Source organism: Panthera pardus, unplaced genomic scaffold (genome assembly GCF_024362965.1).
Source record: "Panthera pardus isolate Hobbes unplaced genomic scaffold, ASM2436296v1 HiC_scaffold_15, whole genome shotgun sequence".
Taxonomy (NCBI): domain Eukaryota; kingdom Metazoa; phylum Chordata; class Mammalia; order Carnivora; family Felidae; genus Panthera; species Panthera pardus.
Genome location: NW_026526710.1, coordinates 14,100,436 through 14,125,063, shown reverse-complemented (window position 1 = coordinate 14,125,063; position 24,628 = coordinate 14,100,436). Strand labels below are relative to the sequence as shown.

General features: G+C 54.3%; 1 protein-coding gene and 1 long non-coding RNA gene across 6 annotated transcripts in view; one reads left to right on the top strand and one right to left on the bottom strand.

Moving 5' to 3' along the window:
- ADORA2A (adenosine A2a receptor) lies at window positions 1–18,833 on the top strand. 5 transcript variants are annotated; one of them, XM_053902142.1, is made up of 5 exons: window positions 3,338–9,116; window positions 9,248–9,432; window positions 9,818–10,401; window positions 17,055–17,817; window positions 17,991–18,833. In XM_053902142.1, the coding sequence occupies exons 3-5, from the start codon at window positions 10,070–10,072 to the stop codon at window positions 18,042–18,044; spliced, it is 1,149 nt and encodes a 382-aa protein (XP_053758117.1). In that variant the 5' UTR covers window positions 3,338–9,116; window positions 9,248–9,432; window positions 9,818–10,069; the 3' UTR covers window positions 18,045–18,833. The 5 variants fall into 5 exon arrangements, with proteins under 5 accessions (XP_053758116.1, XP_019322643.2, XP_053758117.1 ...); XM_019467097.2 differs by having other exon boundaries at window positions 3,339–9,116; window positions 17,055–18,833; XM_019467098.2 differs by lacking the exons at window positions 3,338–9,116; window positions 9,248–9,432 and adding an exon at window positions 535–634 and having other exon boundaries at window positions 17,055–18,833.
- LOC109277440 (uncharacterized) overlaps window positions 11,864–24,628 on the bottom strand; it is a 52,512-nt gene continuing 39,747 nt past the window's right edge. The window contains exons 3-5 of the long non-coding RNA XR_008422162.1: window positions 15,345–15,421; window positions 12,715–12,777; window positions 11,864–12,624 (exon numbers count right to left, since the gene is read on the bottom strand). This is a non-coding gene — a long non-coding RNA (uncharacterized LOC109277440). The remainder of the gene's footprint in view (window positions 12,625–12,714; window positions 12,778–15,344; window positions 15,422–24,628) is intronic.

The following is a 24,628-nucleotide window of genomic DNA, read 5'->3' as shown; positions in this document are numbered from 1 at the left end:
CAGCACCTCATCGCTGAAAGCCTTGAATGCCAAGGGAAGGAGACTGGGCTTTATCAGGAACAGTGCAGCCGTGGAAAGACTTGAGGAGGAGCTGGCATGGGCACTTCCTGGGTCACAGACACTGGGGAGGGATGACACAGGCAGGCACTGACCAGCTCAGCTTCAATGATAAGGGACAGTACAGTCTGGGAGGACTAGAACGGCAGGGGCAGCCCTGAAGTCTTCTTGGAGGAAAGGGAATACAGGCCAGGGGCCCGGCGGGCTTCACGGGGCGGGAAGAAGGACTGGGGCCAGACGCTCGTGGTGGAAGGAAAGGAGGGGGTGTGGCGCTGGAGGAGGCCCGACGGACTCAGCCGGGAAGAGCGCGCTGAGGGCCGTGGACGAGGATGCGGTACGGTCCAGCCGGTTGCGGCCTCGTCCTACCGCGGGCATCGGCCGGGCTCGCAGGCCGGCTCCTCGGATCCCCGATCCCCGGGCCCACTCCGGTCCTCGGTTTCCCCGCGCGGCGGGGCGGGGCGGGGACAGCGCGGGTCTCGAAGCCGCCTGCAGGGGGCGCCCGTGAGCGGCGCGGCCGGAGCCCGAGCCCGAGCCCGAGACGCCGCGGAGACAGCGGGAGCCGGCGCGCGAGCTGCAGGTCAGGAGGGGTCTCCGGTCTGGGGTCCCGAGGTCCCGGGCGGGCGGCCGGGCGGCAGGGGACCGTCGGAGGCTGCGGGGTTGGGAGGGACGGGTGGCTCGGGACCCCTCCCCTCAGGGCACCCCGCCGCTCCTACCCTCTCTTCCCGCCGCCCCGAGAGCGAGTTCACAGAGCTGGGGTCCGATCCCTGCCCCGAGGCGGGGGCTGAAATGGCGGGTGCAAGGGCGGCTCAGGGGCGGGCGCACGTCCGAAACTCGGTCGAAGAGCGGTGTGCGACCCAACGGGCCGCCCCAAACTGGACCGGAAGGTGCGCACGGGTGGGCGGGGAGGGGAGGGGGCCCGAGAGTGAGGCGGCCCCGGCGGCGGGGCGTGTGGGGCAGGCGTCTGGACCCGCAGGTGACGTGCGGAAAACGTCCGTCGGTCCGTCCAGGCGCCGTTAGCCGGCCCCAGGGCACTCGGCGAACCTTTCCGACGCGGCCGGCTGGGGTGGGGTGGGCTGGGGGCGCCGAGGTGCGGCCTGAAGGAGGGCGGGTTGGATCCCCGGGGGTGAGAGAGGGCTTCCGCAGGTGGAGAAGCCCGGGGCGGGGACGGCATTCCGGGGAAGGAACGGCGAGGGCAGACGCTCCGCATCCCTAACGCCTGGGGGGCGGCGAGGAGTCTGGAACGCCGGGGCGAGGCAGGCGCGTTCCGGGGACAGTGGTGGCGGGACCCGGACTTAGGGGACCGAGGGGAGGTCGGAGGACGGGCAGGGTGGGTACACGGCTCGGACTGGCCCAGGCCGTCCGCCGGGCTGCTTTGAGCGGAGGTAGGAATGGCGGGAATGGTGGCGGCCCTCGAGGGACTTGGCGCAGGACGGTCCAAAGGATAAACGAGGGGGCCGAGGCCCCGCGGCACAGAGATCTCTGCGTTCTGGCACTGCCAGGCCGCTTTAGATTTTAATTTTTCATACTGTAAAATGGGAAGAAGGTGGAGCCCTAAGGATCTGTTGGGGGAGAAAGAGAAGCTGGGGGGCAGGTCTCCCCATCCCCCATTCCCTAGGACTGGAGTTGTGGCTGGCCCCTGGGAAAGGAGTAGGCTGTCCCTTTGGCCAGCTGTCCCTCACCATCGTAGGGAGCACCCAGGCCCGTTTCCACCCAAAGGGACTGTGCTTGCCTCCGGCCCAGAGCTCAGGCTGCCCTCTTTGGTCTCTGCTGTCCAGCTGCCTGGACTGCCAGCTTCTGCACCCTCCAGAAGACTCCATGTTGCCTCCATTCCCCAACATGGTTGCTCCTGGTTGTCCCGCCGGTGGGGGGAGGGGGGGGAGGGACCATGATGGAGAGCTGGGGAGCTCTCTGGAGCGCAGTGGGCCAGGGAGGATGTTGTGGGGTCAGGGGCTCCCTCTTTAGTCCTGCTGTAGCTAATCCTGGAGGCCTTGGGTGGGCTGGGAAGGCTCTGCCCTGTGGGCCAGCTCCCCATTTCGGGTCTCAGCGGGTCTATGACAGGAGCTCCTCACTGTGGCTTGTCCACAGGTAGTGGTGTCAACACCTCCTTGCTCTGTCCTTGTCCTTTAGAGTCCTCATGGGACTCTTAGAGTCCCTCCGGCCACTGCCCCTCCATCCCAATCCCCTCAGTGCAGATCAGGTTCTGGGCTAAGCCAGCTTCCCTGTTCATAACCTCAGAGAAGCTGAGGATGGTCCAGATATGGCTGGGAGGAGAGAGGCTTTGGTCCAGGCCAGTCCTGGCCAACCTTTGGGGGCTTACATGTTGCCCTCCCTCATGTTGGTCTGTGAAGTGTAGGCCCCCAACCACACTGTGGTCTTGCCCCCAGGAGCCCACGGCCCAAGAGAGGCTGGCTTCAAGGGTACCCAATGGACCACAGATTTCGATGCCCAAACCTGGGTTCTGCTCTTGCATCTTTGGTGCACTTGCTGAGCAGCCTTGGGCAAGTCACTGCCCCCTTAGAATCTGTCTTATTTGTAAAACAAGCATGATGGAATGAACAATGCTTGGTGTACAGGGTTGTGGAGAGTAAATGAGAGATGAGCATGAGAGAGAGGCAAGGCAGACCAGAGGACAGGTTGGGGTCTATGCTTTAGTTAGGGAACAGAGGGAGGCTATTGGCCTTGAGGTGGGGTGGGGGGCACCACAGGGGATCACTGTTGACAGAGGGACATGTGGATTGGAGTTGGCTTGGAGGCAAGCACTTGGTTTCAGGGCATCACACCCTGCAAATAAGCATCTAACTGCATTCCTGAGCTACCTTACCCCAGTGAGCTGGAATAGCCATCCCAGCCTTCTTGTGGCGTTTGTCTCGTCTGCTGCAACTCAAGCTGGGCACTGAAAGCTGTGCACATGGGAAGCTAAGGGGAGGATGACCAGAGGGATGGCTAGGGCACGAAGTATATGCTGAGAAGGAGTTTGGGGGTGTGTGTCAGGGGCTACTGAGGAGATTGCTGGAGTCAGGTGCTGAGCAGGCAAAAGGAATGAGTCTGAACTCCCAGGGAAGGAGCCTGGGCCCAGGGAAGCATTGGCAGTCACAGAAGGGAGGGGTTACCTCATGGTCTGGAGGTTGGAGGGAGTAGTTGGGTTGTGGTGCCTGAAGGCAGTATCCTGGAGGTCTGGGCTGGGGTCAGATGGGGAAGGGAAGTGGGGGATGGATAGGAGCTTGGAGCTGGGATGCAGACAGCACTCCCCGCTCCCCACCCCACCCCCCGCCAATCCCCAAGAGACTGCTCATCTTCTGGCCAAGGCCTGGGAGCTCTAGGTGGTAGGGAGGGGCCATTTAGTGGCAAAGGTCCCCTAGCCCCTGCCTATAGAATCATGAAAAGGACCCCTGTATTGTGGAGTCCATGGGATCCTTCTGGGGATGGGAAGGTCTGGGTGGAGGGGAAGACCAGCTGCCTCTCACTCCAGCCGGGGGCAGATGGGAGCTGGGTGCTCCAGCTTTCCAGGACTCCCTCAGGCCCCTGAGCCTCACAGAGGCTGTTGTCTTTGCCTGGACTCTCTTCCCTCCCTGCTCCCTCACTTCCCTGTCCTCCAAGTCCAGCCCAATCGGCCCCTCCTCTGGGAAACTATCCACAGTGCTTTGGGCCCTCTTCTGCAGGACAGTCCTGTTTCAGAAGTTGCTGGGCAGGGGCTGGTGCTGCTCCCACTTCTGCTGCTGCTACACCCACCAGCCCAGCTATCACTTGGGAGGAAAGGCTGCCTTAATGCACCAGGGAGAGGCAGGCAGCACCACTCTGGTGCCTCTCCTAGTATCTGGGCTGGTGGTCTCTGTCTGCCCATCCATCACAGGGGCATTCACCTCTGGCTCCTCGGTGGACTTTGCAAATTGTGGGGGTGGGGGGTGCCTCATGGAACGAGGAGCAGTGGCAGAGCCCTGTGGCATCTGGGCCAGCCCACAGGCCATGCTGCAGTTGGTTTACCCTCTCCCTTCAGCCTCCAGGGCTGCATCATCATGCCTTCATCCCAGGGACCCCAGAAGTGGGTCTGCCTCCCTCCCATCCTCCACCTTCTGGGGAGCTCCTGTCCTCCAACAGGCCAGCCTTCTCCCAGGGCCTCACGCCAGGCCCACTAGGGCCATCTAGGAACCTCCCCGCCTCCCCTCACCCCCACCCCACATCTCTTTCTGGCATCATAGTGCCTGTCATCCTACCATTAGAGGGTTCTTTTCAGGGAGGTGTGGGTGCTATGCACTTCCCAGGGTGCTGTCTCACAGGAGCATCGGTACAGAAGGGAAGACTCTGCTCAGGATCTCAAGGAATGTGGGATGGAGCAGGAGTGGGATCCCACCTGAGCTCCTTCCACCACAGAATGGGCACCCAGCACCTTGTGTGTGGGGTGACCTCTTGGAGGGAGGCCATCAGATGCAGCAGCCAGTGAGAGGGTGAATGGCCACCTCAGGCTGGGAAGATGCAGTCTCTCCAGTATCTGGCCTGGACACTCGGGGATGGCAGACGAACTCTGGGCCCCCTGTGGGGAGAAAGGAGCTGTGGCAAGGCCCTGTGGCCCCAGGGGCTGGTGCTGTGGAGGCTGCTCTAGGGGGGGCTAGACTCAGTGCAGGGAACTGGCTCTCCAACCTGGCTGGTTCCTGCACACATCCTGCCCTCCCAGAGCTGAGAACAGCAGCCACATGGAGGGCCTGTGGGAGAGGGGGTACCACTGGATGCCTGCCTGATACTTTGGGCCAAGCCTGCACCATGTTCCTGAAGTTATCCGGCAGGGAGGGAAGTGGGGAGGCAAGAGGCACCGGTGCTCCACGGCTTTCCTCCAGGCAGCACCAGAAGACACTGGTCCCACTCCAGTTGATGGGGCTTGGTAGGTCCCAGGGCCCTGGGGTTCTGGGAGGCTTGTGCCCAGGCCTGGGCCACTCCAAACACCAGTCATGACAGAGCTAGCGGAGGGCGTGTGGTTGGCAGCAGGAGCTAAGCTGCCTGTCTAGCTATTGCTTCTTTCCTTGTTGCTCTCTGCATGCTCACTGAGCTCCCATTAGACAGATGTCCATACTTCTTTCTCAATTTACCTTCTGTGTCTCTCACCTGCTGGGCTTCGTGTCTTTGTGAAATTCCTGTGATAATACCTCAGGGCTGATCATTCCTCAGATCCCCAGTTGTCTCTTCAATTGTGTACATGCTTGAAGTGCATCGTGTTGATGGTGTTCTCTTTCTCATTCCCTTGACTTTTCATTTTGGGGACCTTATATTCTTTCTTGCTCATATTCATTCACCTGTTCTTGTTTCGCTTTTGCCAGTCAAGCCATAAGTTCTCCTTCTTGTTTATGGGTGCTATTCCTTTTTTTCATCTCTTTAAAGACCCTAAATGTCTTTGAAAAACATTATTAGATTATGACCTTCATCTCTTCCAGAATGAATCAAACTCCATATTCAGGGTGCTGCTGCTTTATCTTTCTTAGCTTGAGCTTTTCTCCTGTGCTTTGAAATTGTGGCTTACAGGGTCATCTTAAGTGGGAATGGAGGCCCTGGAGACAGGGAGTGACCTGCACACTAAGGCAGCAGCTGGCTCTCAGCACACTCTCCTGGGACAGTTCCTCCTTCCAGGTCCCCTGCTGTAGGCTCAGGACCTTGCTAAGGCCAGGCTCAGTAGCACGTGGCACAGAGCTCCCTGTGATCCAGCAGTTGGGATGCTGCATGGCACAGGGTAGGCATTTGTATAACATTTGCTATGAGGAAGTAGTGGAAGAGACACAGGTTAGGATTCTGGAGCCCAGGAATGGGCCAAGCATGGTTATGCCAGGTCTGAGTCCTACACTTGGCTTAGTTTATTGCCCTTAGCAGCACCCAGGAGCAGAGGTGCAGGGTCCTGCCTGGAAGGCAGGCTCTGGGGTGTACAGCCACCATCTGGGCATGTGTACAGAAAGCCTCGCTAGTCTGACTTACAAGGAGCCAGAAGTGGGCCAGGAAATATGTGGGTTTTGATTAAATGGAGTTTTAATTAAAATGGCCAGGTTGGTGGGGATAAGAAGGAAGGCCAGAAGAAGCAGCAGTTTTGAGTCTGACTCCTGGGAATCCTGGGAGCTGTCCTCTCAAGGCTTATCATGCACATTCCCCAACATGTGTCTCTAGTTTATATGGGACAGCTTCTGCCCTCTGCCCTGTCCCCAACAAGGGATAATCACAGGGAAATATTACATTATTAACATTTAATTTCCCCTCCTGGCTAGCAACAGATGACTCAAGAATTAATTAGAGTCAGCAGAGAGGGATAGGAAATTGTCAGATCCTGGCTCCGCCCCTGGCCCCCTCCCCTTGGGCCTCCAACCTTCCTGTCACTCTAGGAGGCCTCAGAAGGGAGGGAAGCAGAAAGGGGCCAGCAGGCCCCAAGAAATCTTCCTGCTTCTGTGTTTATTATGGGCATTTCCTGCCGCTCTATTTCACCCTTTTATGCTCTTGGTATCTGTAAGACTGGGAGAGGTTGTTAATCTCTTTGGGACTTAGCTTCCTCATCTGTAAAATGGGGCTCATGGGGCCAGTGAGAACACAGGGACCGCAATGTCCCTATGCCCTCACATCATGAGCTCCCAAGCAGGCTGCACAAGCTAAGAAGGTCTGCGTAGAGTCTTGGCATCCAGAGAGAGCGCAGGGTGTGGTGGCTTAGTGGTGGCTGGAACCTAGTGGCATAGGGTCTCTCGAGTTGTGTTAATTCCCATTTCCTGTCAGTGATACATACATTAGTAGCTTGAAATTGGCCATATGGGGAGCATTTATACCATGAACGTCTGGCAAAGGCCACAAGTTAGGATGCCCCCACCTCCCAGACTGATTTGCCCACCTATGGCTGGGAAGCTCCCAACCTTCCCACAAAATAGCTCCAGTAGGAGGCTGTGCAGCCTTCTCCCTGCCTTGTCTGCCCCCTGGTGCCTTGAGCTCCACTGATGAGGGCAGTGAGAGTTGAGAGCAGCAGCTAAGCTGCTTGGGCCAGCACTCTGGTTTGACAGATGCCCAGGTTTCCTGTGGGGCCAGGCCAGTCTCACCCCAGGATGTGCTGGCAGCAGCTAGAAGAGCCTGCAGAAATGCTGTAGGAAGGGCAGATGGGCAACTAGATGTGCAAGGAGGCAGCCTTTTAGGACTCAGGGGCATTAGGTGTGCCTTTAGCCCCTTGCAAGACTGACGTGGGTAGGAGGATTGGTGACCACTAAGATCCATGGCATCCAGTGAGATTGGGAGGGTGCCCCAGGCATGGTGGACAGTAGAAAGGTAGCTTCAGTTTAGTCAGGAAGAGTGTTGGTCCCAGGTGCTGTTCAACATGAGGGCCCATGGCACAGAGGGCACAGTAGGGAGACCCTGAGGACTGGGCATATGTAGGCAGGTACCCAGGGCTGCCAAGAGAGCCTCACCTAACAGAGGGCTGGGTTAGGTCCCTTGAAGGTCCTTCCACGCCAGGCAGCCTGGCTCATGGAGGCAGCCTGGCATCCAGGATGGGTGCTGGTGGTGTGACCCCATCAGTGGGGCTCAGGGCATTGGGGCAGGGCAGCCTGGCTCCACAGAAATGTGATACGTATTTGGGTTAGGTGGATTGTTGGTGATCCCACCTCATCTTCCCCCAGGCCAGGTGCCCTCTGAATCTGGACAGTGGTCTGGAGCCAAGTCATGCTTCTAGCCTGGGTTGGTCTGATTGGCAGAGGCTGTAGTGCCTCTGAATGCAAATTCCCCTGGAGAGGTTGAAGTCTGGGTAAGAAGGGTGGCAGGTGATGGTTAGGCGGCTAGGAGAGCAGGCGGCTCACTGGTAGGAGGAGGTAGGGTTCCCTAAGGCTCCCTTGGCCTGGACAGTGGCCTGCTGCTAGTGCTGGGCCTGGGAGGCCCCTAGGAGGGAAGTAGGTCGGGGCCTGTCACTTCCCTTCTGGAGAATAAAAACAAGACCCTAGACACATGGCTTCTGCAGCTGGGGGCAGGGGAGAGGGGTCCCTGGTGAATGCTGTCTTAGGCTATAGGCCAGGAGCACCAAGGGACACTCTGTGGCCAGGGATAGCACCAGGAGACTTGGTCTGATCCTCCTCTGCCAGTGACATGCTTTATGAGCAGCTGGCTGGCAAGTACCCTGTGTATAGCAGGGCCCTGAGATTCATTCATGGTCTCTTGGTGGTGGGCCCCTGCCAGGCCTGAGAGAAGCCATTGGGCTGGCTGCAAGAACCCCCCGATTTTTCAAGCACTTTGCCTCCTCTTCTCTGTCCTGCTTCCTGGTGTTGCGTGCTCCATTGGAGCCTCCTAGTGGGCATAGGGAATACCCCTTGGATATAGTTCCAGCCGCCTGAGGCAGACAGGAGTCAGAAGGAAACTTGGCGTTCATCTGTTGCAGCCTGGCCCCTTGAACATGGCCAGGGACCACGAGTGACCTTCTCCCAAGATCACCAGCCCTGCTCTATCCCTTGTGTCCTGGAGGAGTGAGGGAGGATGCAGTTTCCTGAGCCCAAGTGTGGGAAGCTGAAGGGCAGCTTTGGGCCTCTTGTCTCCATGCAGGCAGCAGCTGCCGCCCATGTGCACCTAGGGCCCCGTGAAGGCCCAGGACGGGAGGAGTAGGTTGATTTGGCATGAGGGGACACCACTGGGCAGCACATGTGAGCATGATAAGGTGGGGGCAGAGGCTGTGGGGAGGGGCCCCTAGGCTGGTAGGGGATATGGAGACCATTTCACAAGCTCAAGGGTGAACACTAGGGGTTTGGGCTGGGGGAAACCAAGACCTCTACTTCTGCTTGTGCTTCTCAGGAGGGTCAGCAATTCCTTACATTTCTATGACATTTTCACTCTGGGGGAGCCCTTTAAGATCTGTTTATTTCCTTCTCATAGAATCGTGAGTGAGAGCTGAAATGACCCCCAGAGGCTATCTGGGGTCCAATCTCCTCACTGTATCAATGAGGAAACTGAGGCCTAGAAAAGAAAAAAACATCCTTGCCTGCAGTTCCCCAGGAAGTCCTGGCTGAGCACCCTGCCTTCTGCACCGCACCAAACTGAATTCAGTCTGTCCTGGCATCAGCCAGGCAGAGGAGCAGGTTGGGGAGCGGGCGTGGGAGGAGGGAGGGTGGGGGGAGGTGAGGCGGTTCCCTTGCCCAGATGTGCAGTCAGCTGGCAGGGGCTGCTGAGGAGCGGGCTCCCTTTGTGACTGCTCCTCCACACTGTGCAGCATCACCAGCAAGGGCAGGGGGGCTTAGCTGCCAGCAGTGGAAGACAGGACAAGATGGACCACCCAGGTCCTTCCAGATTGGAACTCTAGGCCTGCTCCTTAACCTAGCAGCTTAGGCAGGTGCTGGTAGTTCCCAGGAAGAGCTCTTGGGGGATGGAGCAGACTGAAGCTGGCTGAGAGAGAAGGTAGGTGGACCTGGGAGAGTCCGAGGGGGTGAGGGGGCCTTTCTGGAAGGGTCATGGGGGTGGCAGTGAGCTCAGGGACCCAGGAGACTAGCAGGGCTGCCACAAAAGGCTTGAAAAGCTGAGCATGGAGTGGGGGTGGGGGCAACACAAGTGACTTAACTTTAAAAAGATTCCTGGCTCCCCTAGAAAAAACAAGGACTGAGGCTGACCCCCAGCCCTCTGTGTCCAGGGTGGGAGGGGCAGGGCACAGTGGGCTGTTCTCAGGCTAATGCCTGGTCTGCAGGGAAGGCATTGGTAAGCTGGGGCTGAGGGCTACCTCTGGGAATCTTCAGCTTTTCCCTCTCTGCCCATGGTCCAGCTCCTCACAAGGCTTCTCCCTTGGCAGGTGCCTCAGGGACTGTGAAGCCGAGCTGAGCCAAGATGCTGCCGGAGCCCCTGAAGAGGGTCTGGTTTCTGGAGACTCAGAGTTGGCTCTGAAACAGCCCTTGGGGAGCCCCCCCCCCTCGCTTGCCTGCAGGGACGCTCTTGGCTCCTGTGAAGAAGGGGCTCAGGGGCCTGGGCAGGGCCAGCTGCACTGCAGCTATGGACCGTGAGCTGGCCTGGCCCGTGTCCTTGCTGACCCTGCCTGTCTGCGGCCATGCCCACCATGGGCTCCTGGGTGTACATCATGGTGGAGCTGGCAATTGCTGTGCTGGCCATCCTGGGCAATGTGCTGGTGTGCTGGGCTGTGTGGCTGAACAGCAACCTACAGAACGTCACCAACTACTTTGTGGTGTCACTGGCGGCAGCCGACATTGCTGTGGGAGTCCTCGCTATCCCCTTCGCCATCACCATCAGCACAGGGTTCTGTGCTGCCTGCCATAATTGCCTCTTCTTCGCCTGCTTTGTCCTGGTCCTCACACAGAGCTCCATCTTCAGCCTCCTGGCCATCGCCATTGACCGCTACATCGCCATCCGCATCCCACTCCGGTGAGCTGGGGGCTGTGGGCGGTGGGCTGCCCATATTCTCTTCCCTGGCATGCCTCATGCTGAGGTTCACATCTGTGAAAAGGCTGCCTGTACCAAGGTCTGGTCTGTGCCAAGCCAGGGCTAGGGTGAACCTGGGGTTAGGATTTAGTCTGTGATGTCTGTGTGTTGAGCTGAGGACAGGGTCATGGGGCTCAGTCTGGGGCTGCCCAGGGCTTGGCACATGGCCAGAAATCATGCCAATCTAGCTGATCCCTGTGGGCACAAGGCACCCTGGCCCTCCCCAGTCTTCCCCAGCCTATTTGGTTGAGGCTGCTGCTCTTTGACTGTGGCAGATGTGTGTGGCCCAGGCCTGGGTGGTGCATCTGGGCCATTTTCTCACACAGCATGATGCTGGGGCGGGGCAGGGCACCACGGGAAACCACAGGCCCTCAGAACCAGAAACCCGCCTGCCTGCCTGCCCTAACTCCTCTGGGCCAGCCACACAGTGTGGACATTAGGAAAATGACCCAGAGAGGGGAAGTGACTTGGCTGAATGCCACAGTGAGTCACTTAGACCTATATGCAAATTCTGTGCTCCTCAGGTCAGCAAGTACTGATGGTCTTAATGAGAGCCTGTGTGCTCAGCTAGTGGAAAGGGGTTTTTGTGAAGTGACTTCAGCCATGTATTGTGTAAATGAAGACTTTCCCGAGGCTGAGTTTATTTAACGTGGCCTCCACCTACCACAGATGAAACTAGGAAGTAGGTCCCTCCCTCTCTCCTCCCCCCAAGGTGGGGGGAGTGGTGAGGGGCAGGAGAACCTCCTGCCCCACCTCCTTGACCCTCTATCTGGGAGCTGGGTTCCACAGCCTGGGTGGCTGCAGACCCTGAGGGAGGTCTCAGAGGACCAGGGTACCTGGCCCTGTAGTGAATTCTCCCAAACAAGTGAAGTGCCTGCCTCCAGAGTAACCCTCAGCAGCCCCATGCTGGCAGAGTGCACCCCAGCTGGAAAGAGGAGCAGGCTCAATGAGCAAATGGAAATTTAGAGTGTCAAACCAAGGGGCCCCTTAGAGGTCATTTCCTCTCATCTTCTAGATGGAAAAATGAGGCTCAGAAAAGGGAGCCGGCCCTCAGGGCCACACAATGAGTTGGTAGCACAGTTGGGACTAGGCCTAGGAAGAAATGTGACCTGTCACCCACTGTGACTCCAGTCTTTGGGGAACAGGGCAGCCCTGGTCTCCCAGACCTACTCCCAGGAGTAGGTGGCCACTCCTGTCACCTGGGCTCTAAGGGGGAAGAAGGCACCCTCATCATGCTGCTCAAGTGAAGGGCCCCATGTGGCCCTATAGGACGCTCTAGTCTCAGGAGAGCCTAGGACTCTTGCCAAAGAGGAGACTCTAGCCAGTCTTAATACAGGACTAGTCTGATAGTGCAGAGCAGAGTCCAGAGTCCAGGCTCCCTGAGGAACGCTCAGAACATGGGGTCCCATGTGGACTAGAAGGCAGAGAATTGGTGTCTACTTAAGGAGCCAAGCTGAGCATGGGCTGGGCCTGGGCCAGCCCTGGTAGGAACATTCAGTGGGGAAGCAGAGACCTCACTTTCACTTCCTTCCCTGATTCAAAGGGCAACGGCATCCTAAGGAGAGATCAGGGCTCAGTTGCAAGGGTCTTGGCTTCTTTTTCTTATCTCTCTCTTTGCTAAGAGTCAAGAGAATGTTTCCTGATGTAGGAGGATGGGACGTGCTGTGTGACCATAAAAAGTCAGCTGTCTCTCCCTGGGCCCATTTCCTCATCTATAAAAGGGGATAGGCCTTTCTGTCCTTCTGAGCTCACAAAGGTGTTGTGAGGGTCCAGTGAGCAGATGGGTGTGGTGAGGCCCCTGGGTGGGAAGGTTGGTGGGATGGAGCAAGTGGGGATTCGGCCCATTCTTGAGCTGCTGGAGATTCAGAATGGATCCTGGACCTGCCCTGCCCCATCTGTATCACCAATACCCATGATCTTCAGAGCAGGACCTAGTTCCACCGAGACTTGGCTGTTTGAGCATTGCTTGATAAAGCCTTGGAGGGGTCAGCCTGGATCTCTTGGATCTGGGAGCCATTAGGGATGATGATGATGGTACTTATCTCCTACCTCAGGCAGAGAGCTTCACAGTTGCCCAAGGATGTTAGCACAGTTTCTCCTTTGATCCTCACAGCCTAGCACTGTGGCCAGGGAAGACGTGATGACCCTGTGCTACTCATGGGGAGGCTACAGCAGGAGAAAGAAAAGTCTCTCGTGACTTGGGGGACATCAGGGCCCTTCACAAAGTTCCAGACTCCCTTGGGTCTTTCCACTTACCTATTCCTCAAGGGCCCTGGGCTGGGGACAGCAAGGTGCACAAAGGTGTCCAGGTAGGGGCTCCTGAGAGCAAGATGGGTACAAGAGGGAATGACGTGAAGGCAAATGAGAACCCAGAGCTCCTGGCAGATCTGGAGCCACTGCCTGACTCAGGCTGCCTTTTCTGCCTCCCCCACATTCCCTGCCAGCTGGGAATCTTGCTGCCTCTGCATGCTGTTTCCTGCTCCACTCCGGAGGTCCATTTGGCTACTCTGAGGTGTCCATTCTCTGACTGCTGCCCTGGATGCCTAGCCCTAGGCCTGCATCACTCACCATTAATTTGTTTCTCTCTCCTTCTTTCCTTCTTCCTTTCCTTTCTCCCCATCTCTCTTTCTTTTGTTAAAAGGGTTCAGTTTCAGAAAAATCTGTGCTCCTTCCCAAGTATAGGGACCTTTGGTGGGCTAGGGCAGGGCCTAGTCAGGAATCCAGTGAGAAGCAGCCTGGCCAAAGGCAGAGATGGGAGCTCTTGGTGTCCCTGGAGGAAGACAGAAAACCCAGAGTGAGAGACAAAGGTTTTCATATCCTAGGGGACTTCTGCGCCCCTTGTCTCCTGCCTCTCACATTATTAACCCCTGGTGAGTGCTCACTCTCCTTGGGAAACGGACTACATGTGGGGCAGCAGTTGATGCAAAGACCTGAATTGTATGTGGTGAATCACTGCCTGGGGACAAAAACCCCCTGGCTTGTAAAGAGGGGTAGGATCAGGGCTCCCAGGAGGAGGTAACTCTGGATGGGTCTTGCAGGATGGGTATGAGTAGGCCAAGTCTAGACAAAGGCCACAAAGAAGGAAGGAACATGTGGGCCTTGGAACAGGAGAAGTGACAGAGACAGAAGAACAGGAGGGCAGGGAGGGTGTGAGGCTAGCTCAGGCCTGCCTATGCTCAGAAGGGAGTTTGGGTTTCACCCATGCGTCAATGGCTGTTCAGTTCTTAGATCACTGGCTCCTTTAGACAACTTAGGAAAGCTCCGCCTTCTCTCAGTGTAAGGAAAATGCACATGAAGCCCCACTTAGAATTGTGGGTGGTATTCTTGGATCATAGAATGAGTCTCCAACATGGGTGATGGGAAGTCCCCAGGAAGGGGCAGCCTGTGAGCTGAAAGATGCAGGGATACAAAGGCACCTCCAAATGTGGCAGGCAGCACTCTGGCACCTGCTTCCTGTGACACCTCTGGGCTCCCCCAAATGGCAGAGTGGTGTTGTGCTGGATACCTCTGGCACCCCTTCCACTGGACAGTGTGTCTGGGCCCCAGGAGGTCAAGATGTGATTGCCATAAGTCAGAGACATAGCCCAAGGGGATGCCCCTGGGCCAGACTATGGCTTGGCTGTTGTTCCATTTGGGCCCTAATGCTGTTCCAGTTCCCCAGGGGCCTGGGTCCAGAGCGCTCAGCCTAAGGGCTTTTCTTCTGAATAATAAAATTAATCTGTTTGATGTTTCTGTGCGTGTGTGTGTGTGTGTGTGTGTGTGTTTAATAAGTTATTACCTGCACATACTAAAACATTAAAAAAGAACAACAGAGTATATGGTGAAAAACTGTCCCTTTTGTCCCCCGCCCTACCTTCAGTTATCTTCCTGGAAGGCAGAGATCTGCCCAGAGATATTCTTTGCAGGCATAGTCAAGTGCTATTAATGTATGTTTGTTTCTGTCCTCACAAGGGGCTTTCTTTTTAAAATGCAGTGCCAGACTTCTGCTCATGGGTTTCCTTGTCCATAAAAGCAGACAACTGGACAGACCAGGGATTTTCAAACTGTCCCCGGAAGCCTTTGGTTTGGGCCCGGGTGTCCCCACCAACTCATTCATTCAGTGAATATTAAGCTGCCTCCCTTCCTCAGCAGCCTCCTTCTGTGATTGCCTGGGAATGCGGGCAAGAAGGTCAGCTGCTAGAGGACAATTTGAAAACCCTCAAAGCAGGTGGCTTCCAGGGTCCTCTACACCATCTCTACACCATCTGCTCCTGCTTGGTTGCCTCAAATGATAGGAAGCTCACTTTGCCTGAGGCAGCCCATTTCTTGTGTGAACAGCTTAGCTGAGAAGTTCTTACTTACCCCAACTCACAGTCCACCCCCCCTGTAATTCCCACCCACGGATTATACATTCTGCCCTCATGGGACTGTGCTCACAGGCCCTGGATTCTTAGTTCCATTTTGCAAATGAGGAAACTGAGGCTCAGAGATGCAGAGTGACAGAACATGGCAAAACAGGAATGCACTAGCACTGGAACTCAGGGAGGGATACCCTTTTCTCAGGAAAAATACCAACATTAAAATAGCTTCCTATTCAATAAGATTATATAAATTATAATTAGCAGAGTACAAAAACAGTGCCCGGCACACAGCAAGTGCTGTGTAAGTATTAAATGGAAAAAGAAAGAAAAAGAAAAAGCCTAAGACTTTGTGTTTGAGGCTCCAGAATAGGAAACAGGGCCATGTAGGCTCTCTGTGGCTTGGTGGAAGTGAGCAAGTCCATGACCCTCCTCCTGTTGCAAGCACCCAAGCCCCTGCTAAATGGGGCTGAGGGGTTCCTGGGAGTGGCCCTGTCCAGTTATTCTTTGGGTTCAAAACTGACATAGATTCAGAATTGACAGACTTACCTTGGCCCGAGTTGCCTCTGGGCTCCTGAAATGTCCATGGCAAGTCCATTCCTCTCCTTAGGCTTCAGTTTTTCCATCTATAAAATGAGGCAGTTGGATTAGATAAGAGGTCAGAGGCCACCAGATTTTATCCCCCTTTATTTGAATTTGTTGACAAAATTTAAACCACAGGCGATTTCACCTAGAAAATCAGCTCCTCAGCCCCGTCTGAGGTCTGGCAGCACTGGAAGCACATTGTGCATAAGCGGCCAGGGGCTGAGCAGCGTCAACTGTCTCTTATACAGACAGTAAATGCCCTGCCAGCCTGCCTCACACATTTGTTACCTGTAGGCCCATGTTTGCCACCCATGGACTAGTTTCTGTGGATGCTTCCAATTCTGGAAATTAAGTAAAGCGCATTTTTCCTTGGCACCTGCTGTGTGTCGCTTTCTTAGTGCTGGCAGTACAGTGATGGATGCAGGAAAGCCCTGTCCCAAAGGGGCCCCCCACCTCAGGGGCCCAGATGGAGTAGGGATTTGGTGCACTTGGGTAGGAAACTTCTTTGGGAAGGTATCTAGCCTGAACATAAAGGATGGATAGGGTTTACCAGGTAGAGGGGAGGGCAGTCTGGTGTTACCAGAATCAAAACCATTAAACAAATGGTTATCTCTCAGAGATCATTGAGGTCACCTTCTTCAGTCAGAGATAATTTTTTGATTGCCCATTCTTTAAGTCAAATCTATGCCACCGGAGCATCTGGTTGGCTCAGTTGGTTTGACTCTTGATTTTGGCTCAGGGCATGACCCCGCACTGAGTGTGAAGCCTGCTTAAGATTCTCTCTCCCCTTCTGCCCCTCTCCCCAGCTTGTGTGTGTGTGTGTGTCTCTCTCTCTAAAAAAAGAAAAAAAAAAGACTTAAGATTCTCTCTCTCTCTCACTCTAAAAAAAAACATCTATGCCACCTTTTCTATGGACTTGGGGCCAGCTTTCTGGCTGGCAGATCAGGTCACACTTGGAGTCTGGGACTGCATCTGGCTGTTTATTCCTGAGTGATTTCAGTCAGATTACTTTTCCTCCTTGGACCTCAGTACCTCATGCAATTCTTTCCTCTTAAATGTTAAGACATATCAATCTCATGTCGCTCCAGAGGGCTGTGGGTGAATCTGGAAGGCAGAGAGGATATTTGACCCAGAACCTCCACGACCCCCTCCTCCCCTTTGTGCCACCTCTCCTTGAGGGCTTTCTGGAGACCCTATATCAAGTGGGGAAGGAAGAGCATGGAGTACAAGAGACATGAATCGCCTACAAGTCTGATGTGGCTGGCTCTGCCCCCGGCCAATGAGTGTACCCTCCTGGCTTATTCCCACTTTTAAGGAAAGCTTACTCTAGCATCAACTAAGACTAACATGGAGGTGATAAGTTCTCTCACTTATTAAGTCCCTCAAAGAGAACTGAGTCTGAGGACTACTTTTAATACTATTTGGTAACCATCTGAATGTCTATGCAGTGGTTTCCTTTCCAGGGGGCCGGCTCTCCTGTTTCCTGCTGTGGGAAAAGGCAAGGGCTTGGGCCTCCGCTGAACAGAGGAGGATAGTGAGGCTAGGAGGCAGGAAGTGAGTGGTCCAAAACCTTACAGCCAGCAGATCAGGCCCAGGTGCCTCTCTGGGTTTCTGACTCTTAGCCTCCCCTTGTCTTGGTTTCTCAGACATCTGACGCTGGTCTCCTTTCCCCAGGTACAATGGCTTGGTGACTGGCACAAGGGCCAAAGGCATCATTGCAGTCTGCTGGGTGCTGTCATTTGCCATTGGCTTGACTCCCATGTTGGGCTGGAACAACTGCAGCCAGCCGAAGGAGGGCAAAAACCACTCACAGGGCTGTGGGGAGGGCCAGGTAGCCTGTCTCTTCGAGGATGTGGTCCCCATGAACTACATGGTGTACTACAACTTCTTTGCTTGTGTCCTGGTGCCCCTGCTGCTCATGCTGGGTGTCTACTTGCGGATATTCCTGGCGGCTCGGCGACAGCTGAAGCAGATGGAGAGCCAGCCTCTGCCGGGGGAGCGGACTCGGTCCACGCTGCAGAAGGAGGTCCATGCTGCCAAGTCGCTGGCCATCATTGTGGGGCTCTTTGCCCTCTGCTGGCTTCCCCTGCACATCATCAACTGCTTTACCTTCTTCTGCCCAGAGTGTAACCATGCCCCGCTCTGGCTCATGTACCTGACCATCATCCTCTCCCACACCAATTCCGTTGTGAATCCCTTCATCTATGCCTACCGCATCCGTGAGTTCCGCCAGACCTTCCGCAAGATCATTCGCAGCCATATCCTGAGGCGACGGGAGCCCTTCAAGGCAGGCGGCACCAGTGCCCGGGCCTTGGCAGCTCATGGCAGTGATGGAGAGCAGATCAGCCTTCGCCTCAATGGTCATCCTCCTGGGGTGTGGGCCAATGGCAGTGCCCCCCATCCTGAGCGGCGGCCCAATGGCTATGCCCTGGGGTTGGTGAGTGGAGGGAGTGCCCACGAGTCCCATGGGGACATGGCCCTCCCAGATGTGGAGCTCCTCAGCCATGAGCTCAAGGGAGCATGCCCAGAGTCCCCTGGCCTTGAGGGACCCCTGGCCCAGGATGGAGCAGGAGTGTCCTGATGATCCACTGAGTTTGCCCTTTCCTCCAGGAAGGAAATCTTTCTCTTTGGTGGATGGAACCAGTCACGTTGGGAGAAGAATGAATGTGCCTGGAGACCCTTCTTGTGGCCAGTTCCCACTTTGGACTGAGAGGAGAGTACCCTGGCTGGAGCAGCATGAGGCCCAGCAGGAAGGGTTTGGAGTCCGAGGAAGCAGACATTTCATGTTGGGAGGCCCTGCATCAGGTCAGGGCCACGGCATCAGAACATCTTGGCTGGGCAGGGCCCAGTACCCCACTCGAAGCATCTAGAAATACCACCCTAACTTCACAGAGCAGCTGTGGCAGAGCAGGCTGGCTAGCCCTAAGGCTGGGGGTGGCTCCGACAGACCCCCCTAATCACACACACACCACCCTCCCGAGACTTTCCAAGGGTTCAGGAGCTGCTGTGCCCAGAGGTGGCATGTTTTTGTTTTTGTTTTTTCCAGGAGAAAATGTTAAACCTGAAGAAATCCCTTTTTTTTTTTTTTAAATCATCTTCCTTCCCTGGTTGCTGGGTCTGTTGTTGGTCTTGCTGCTAACCTAGCCTCAGAGGTCAGCCCAGGGAGTCCCAGGCAGCTCTCACTGGCTGCCATGAGCTGCCATGCACTTCTTACCCCATCAGTCCCAGGGCCATTTCTTAAGGCCACAGAGCTGGGCTCAAGGACAAGGAGTTGTAATGGAATGGTGTCAGACTGTGGGCTTAAGGGAGGAGGTGGGGACTGGCCCACCATGCAGTGTGCCTGGGTAGCTCAGAGCTGCCCAGTTAGAGGCCCTATCTAACTGCCTTTCCTTCTGAAGGGAATGTTTTTTTCTGAGATAAAATAAAAATGAGCCATGTTGTGTTTTAAACTTGTCCAATGAGAATGGTGTCTGAGTTCCTTTCCCCATTCCATAGCCAGGCCTGGCACACACATATGTGGGTGTGTATTGCATGTGTGAGAGAGTATGTGCATCTGTGCAGTCTGCCTGCCTGGGGATGCCTCCACAGCTTCCCATCTTCCAAGGGAAAAGGCTGTCTGGATGCACCAGAATCTAAATGCCCACGAGCAGCCCCCAGACCTGTGTTCCTGTGAGAGAGGGGCTGTGGGAGGAAGGACTCTTTCCCCAGCTGCTCTCCCTCTAGAGAGGGACCCTTCTATTCCTAGGCATTTCCTCAGTGTGGGGCGTGGCTCCTCCCTCCCACATTGTCCTCTGAGAGCAGTGCCCTACTCTCCCCACGCCCTACTCTACCCCTTAGCTGAGAGGCCACAAAGGGATCTGGAAAGGCTCAACTGCCTTCCCCTGGAGTTACCCCACCTCCTATTCCCAACGAAGAAACCTATAAGGAGTGTTAGAACTTCACAGGTAATCCTCACACAGCCCTGGGAGCCCCATTTTACAGATGACTAAACAACTTCTTTTGAACAGATAAGTACTTGCTCCAGGTCACACAGCTAGTAAGTAGCAGAAATGAACTTAAAAACCCAGGTTTGACTATGAAATTCATGCTCTTATGATGAACTATTTCAACCAAAGCAAAAAGTATGAAATGATACCAGGTTCCCACCACTCTGCTCAAGAAATGAAACATTACAGGGGCGCCTGGGTGGCTTGTCGGTTGAGCGTCCGACTTCGGCTCAGGTCATGATCTCACGGTCCGTGAGTTCGAGCCCCGCATCGGGCTCTGTGCTGACAGCTCAGAGCCTGGAGCCTGTTTCAGATTCTGTGTCTCCCTCTCTCTCTGCTCCTCTCCTGTTCATGCTCTGTCTCTCTCTGTCTCAAAAATAAATAAACGTTAAAAAAATTAAAAAAAAAAAAAGAAATGAAACATTACAACTACAGTGGAAGCATCTGATCCCTCCCCATCTCATTACCCTGCTGCCTATACCTGGAAACAATCACTTTCCTAGGATTTCATTTTGTTCCACTGCACATCTTTATACTTTCATAAGTATACTTATAAGTACACACTGCATATGTAAGTATTCCTAAACCAACACAGATTTGCTTAGCTATTTACTGTTACATCAATCAGAGGTCCTCTAGACTGGCTGCCCAGAAGAGATGCTTAAGGCACTTTGAAAAGCACAAAAGCCTGACCCCTTGCCCCAGAGATACTGAGTGGATCCAGGCAGCAGTAGTTCCCTAAGGATTCTTATGGACAGCCAGGGCTAAGCAGCACTGAAATAGATGCACAAGCCTATCCTTGTCCATGCCAGCTTGAACATGCCTTCTCTCTCCTACACACTTTGGTCTGTGCTATGGGCTGAGGGTAGATCAGTGACCTGGGCTGTGCCTAAGAGACCAGGAGCATGGATGGATGTTGGTCCTCATGACCAGTTGGTGGGAAGAGGCCAGAAAGAGAACCACAAAGGTAGAGAAGGAAAAACACTATCTCTCCTGTCTTTACTGAGGCTTCTTGGGAACTGAGCTTTGGGTGCTGAACTACATGGGTGCAGGCTTTGGGGCTGGGGAGGGACAGGAGCAGAGGCTCAGGAAGAGCTCCCAGGTACAAGTGATCTCCAGAGCCCAGACAATTTGACCTCCTCGGGTCCCCATAGGGCCCAGTATCCCACCTCCATACCACCCCATGCAGGCTCCCACTGTGAGTCATGCCTAGAGTATAAGAGCACATGTGGAGACATGAACAGATACATGTGTCACTCCCTGACCATAGAGAATACATGTGTGCACATGCAGACATACACATGGGAAAAGCCTTTTTTAACCAAAGTAGGTGCCCACAGCAGCAGAAGGTAGATGTGAAGCCTGGCCCAGCCTTGTGGAGTGCAGATGTGTGTCTGCCCTGGGCCAGGCTGCTGGGGGTACTACCAGGGCTTCTCTGAGCCCTACAGCTCTGTCCAAGGGCCCTTCTGCCTAATCAGTGCTCTGCCCAAAGGGCTATGGGTAGACGGCATGCTTCATTCAGACACAAGGATCCTGAGCATAAGGATCCCATCACAGAACCTATTCTTGTGATGGCCCCAGCCCTCTCCATGGCAGGAAGGGCTAGGGGTCCCAGAGAAGGCTATGGGCAGAAGCCTGGTTCAGGCAGGGTTCTGGCTCATCATCACTGGCCCTCATGAGAGACAGGCTCTCTGGAAGGTTCCTCTTTCCTTCCTCCACTTACCACTCTGCTTAAAACCCTACCTTTGTGGCTCTCTCCATTTGTATTAAAGTCCTTTCCTCTGGGAGACCTCACACAAAATGCTCTGGACTCCAGAGAACTGCTTGAGAATTGATGCAGAGCCTCAATTCTAGGTGTGCTGACAAGGGGCAAGCTCCAGTGACAAATCACAGCAGGGCAGGGATAAGGGGCAGCCTGGAGAGCTGTAAGAGGAAATGGAGAGTAAGAGGAAATGAATGATGATGCCCCCTGGATACTTGGCTGGGATGTGACATCCCAGAGCTGCAATCCAGCATCCCAGAGCTGGGACCATGGCCTTCTTTTCAACTGTGGTGGGGAAACAGGAACCAGGGACTCTCAGAAGCCAATTGCCCAGGGAATGGGAAATACCTGCCCCCATGCTTGGGGCTGAATGAACAAGGTGTCAGGATGGCACTCTGTGCCTAGAATGCAGCTCCTATCCTGTCATGCCATATAGCACCAGGCATGGCCACTCCAGTGGGCACCACCCTGAGATCCTGTGCTGGGTCCAAGTGCTGTCTGAGCCTGGTGACACCCCTCTGAGATGCAAGAGGTTACATAGGTGGGGACTGAGGTTTGCTGTAAGACAAAGCACTCCCTCCCAGGCCTTTACTTACTTTAAAAAGTGGACAGTGCTCTATAAGAGTGTCCGATTATCACCTCTCCCCACTCCCCACACCAGCCCCTCCTCTGTCCCTAGGCACCCCTCACTGCAGCTGTCACTCATCATTAGCAGTAACTGTCACTGTTGGGACAGCCCCTGTCAGGTTGCAGAGCCAGGAGGGGGCAGGAGAATGTCAGATGACTCAGACAACCTCAAAGGAGAGGGATGGACACACAGAACACAGAGCTTAGGTATGGAAGTACCATTCTAGATGCTCTGCTCTGACCTTTCTTTTGCCAGAGGAGGAGAAAGAGCACCTCAGTAGGGCTTCCCCATAAGCCCCCCTGCCCTCCCACCAGTCAGGCTTGGAGAAGGGCTGGATGCAGAGAGAGTCCAGGCGGAGGGTGTCGTCAGCATGAGGCTGGGCAAGTGACAGGTAAGACTGACCCAGTGTCCTCTGACGGAGGGATTTTCTCCCACCAATGGAAAAGACTTTGCATGGAATCATCCACAGTTCTTTGCCTTGCCTAAAGGAAGTGTGTGTGTGTGTGTGTGTGTGTGTGTGTGTGCACGCGCGTGCATGTGCACATGTGTGTGATTTTGCCGAATCAGCCATCAGACTAGCACCTAATGACCAGCTAAGTTCTCAGCAAGAGCTCGGTTAGGACAGAGCAGGCTAGAACTTGAACTCCATTTCCTGACTCTATGCTCCCTTCTCAACCACTTAATGAGCACCTACTGATGAATGATGAGCCTGGGAGGCAGACGCAGAGGTGCACAGGGACCCAACAACCAACTACGGAAACTAAGCTAGATGCAGCCTTTCAGGGCAGCAGGAGGTGAGGGCCATGAGTGGGACACAAGCTCTGGGAGTTCAGGGGAGGAACAAGTTTCATCCAATTGGGGAAGCAGGCAGTTGAAATCGTGTTAGACTTTTAAAGACCAGCGGTCAACTCCAGGGCTCGTAATTTCAAGGTGTTCAGTGGGAGATAAGAACAAGAAGCAGCTGAATAAATGTGCGCCTGATTTACATCTGCCTACACAGAGGCAATTTTCAAGTTAAAATGTTGTCAGAGGGTTGTCACAGTTTTGATCTTTCCTTTCTGTTCTTTCTCAATCCACCCACATTTTCTAGTTGGGTTGGGAAGGGGTGTGAGGGGGACAGAGCCTGGTTTAGATTCAGAGATTTTTGGAATGGTTAAAGTTAGATGGGACTTTAAAAAATGATCTAGTTTTCTCTTAGGAAAATTCAGGCCCAGAGTGCAATGTCACAACTATTCTGTCAGTTTCAGAACCTTCAGGGAGATTAGAAAGAGCAGGTCAAGAGTTCTGCAGTCATCCCCAGGCTATCTCTTGGTATTGCAGCTTCATTCTCTTTTCTGCCTAGTTCAGAAATGCCAAATAATCCCTCCGCTTGCTCCTTCCAACTGCCACCCTGCTCCACTGAGCTCTAATGGGGACTCAGCACCAGCCTCTACCCTGGCCTTGCTGTTGACTTCCTTTCTATGGTCAAGTCACTCTCTGAGCTGCCATGCCCACTTTCAGATAAAACGTGATAGTGAATGTGAAAGTGCTTTGGAAGGTAGATATGACATAAATGCCCAGGGTTGTTATTAGTACAGTAACAAAAGCATTCTCAGTTCAGAAAACATAAGAGAGCAAGCAAGTAGAAAGGAGGCCAGAAGGGAAGAAAGATGGAAGGAAAAAAAAAAAAAGGGCTGCTTACCTGGTTTCTATACTCTGCTTACTGACTTTGTCCAGCTATCACCAGATGAAGAAATATGGTAAATGTGAATTTAAACCAGGCACCTGGAAGTCAGCCTATGGTGTCCATGGGGCCCAGGAAGTAGGTGTGGGAACTGGCAAATGACTAAGGCAGGGGGCACTGACTATGGATCATTTGCTGTCTTGAGCCCTATCCTGTCCCATATTTTTATTAAAGTCTTAAATCCAGAGGAACTGGGTCTTATCAAAGAGGTGAACAGAGAAGGGATATAGTAAATGTCTATGCTGACAGAATCAGAATTCAAAATTACATCGGGGGCCAGAACTGATAAAACTGAGAAAAAAGTCAGTGTAAAGTCCTACAATGAGTTAGAAAAAGCAAATGTACAGGGAGAAGACATCAATCAGTTTGTGTCAGAACAACATGAACATTTCAGCTGCTAAGTTCAGCCCTGCCTAGCCCCATGGGAAATGCCTGAGAGAGAGGTGACTATGGCCTCAAGGGGCATTACTTCACAGTCCCTAGGGGCCTAAGGCTGAAGGAGCTCACCCCCAGTTCACAGCAGAAGACTCACTGTTCTCAACACCATGGCTGGTTGTCGACAAACTGAAATACCATATGTGACCGTACCTGCCACAAGATGGTAGTCTCTCAGCTCCACCTTACAGAACTAACAAGTCCGAGGGAAGGTGATTGAGGCAGGGAGGGTCTGGAAACCAGAAACTGGAAACAGGAGAAGAAGACTTAGTGCTGTGGCAGCGGGTGAACGGACCAGAAGAGGAAATGAGCTGGCTGCCTGCTATTCTGAAGGGCACAGCTGGACTTGGTTAGAACCTGTTGGAGTTCTGGGACTCACAGAAGCTCTGGTGGAATACCTAGGTCGTGTTTGAGGCCCTCAGGCTGCAACAGTTAAGAGACCCGTGACTGGGTCTTTAGCGCATTTGGAGAGCTCACTGGCCTAGAAGGGGCCTGGACACCTTGTGGACCATTGAGGAGGCTCCCCTGAACCTCAAGAGCACAAAGCTGGGTAAGGATGGCTCATCTTTCTTGGCCAGAATTGTCAGTTTTAGGATCCTGAAAGCTGAAAGCAGGAATGGGGGATATGACAGGTGATTGGAAGGAAGGAGTGACAAAGTATAAAAAAAAAAATAAAGTGATCACCTGAATTAAGTTTATATAGGTGGGAGGCGA

Coding starts and splice junctions, on each gene's coding strand:
- ADORA2A (XM_019467098.2), top strand. CDS start 10,070: ATGCCCACCATGGGCTCCTGGGTGTACATCATGGTGGAGCTGGCAATT. Junction 10,402..17,054: donor GCCATCCGCATCCCACTCCG/GTGAGCTGGGGG, acceptor TCCTTTCCCCAG/GTACAATGGCTTGGTGACTG.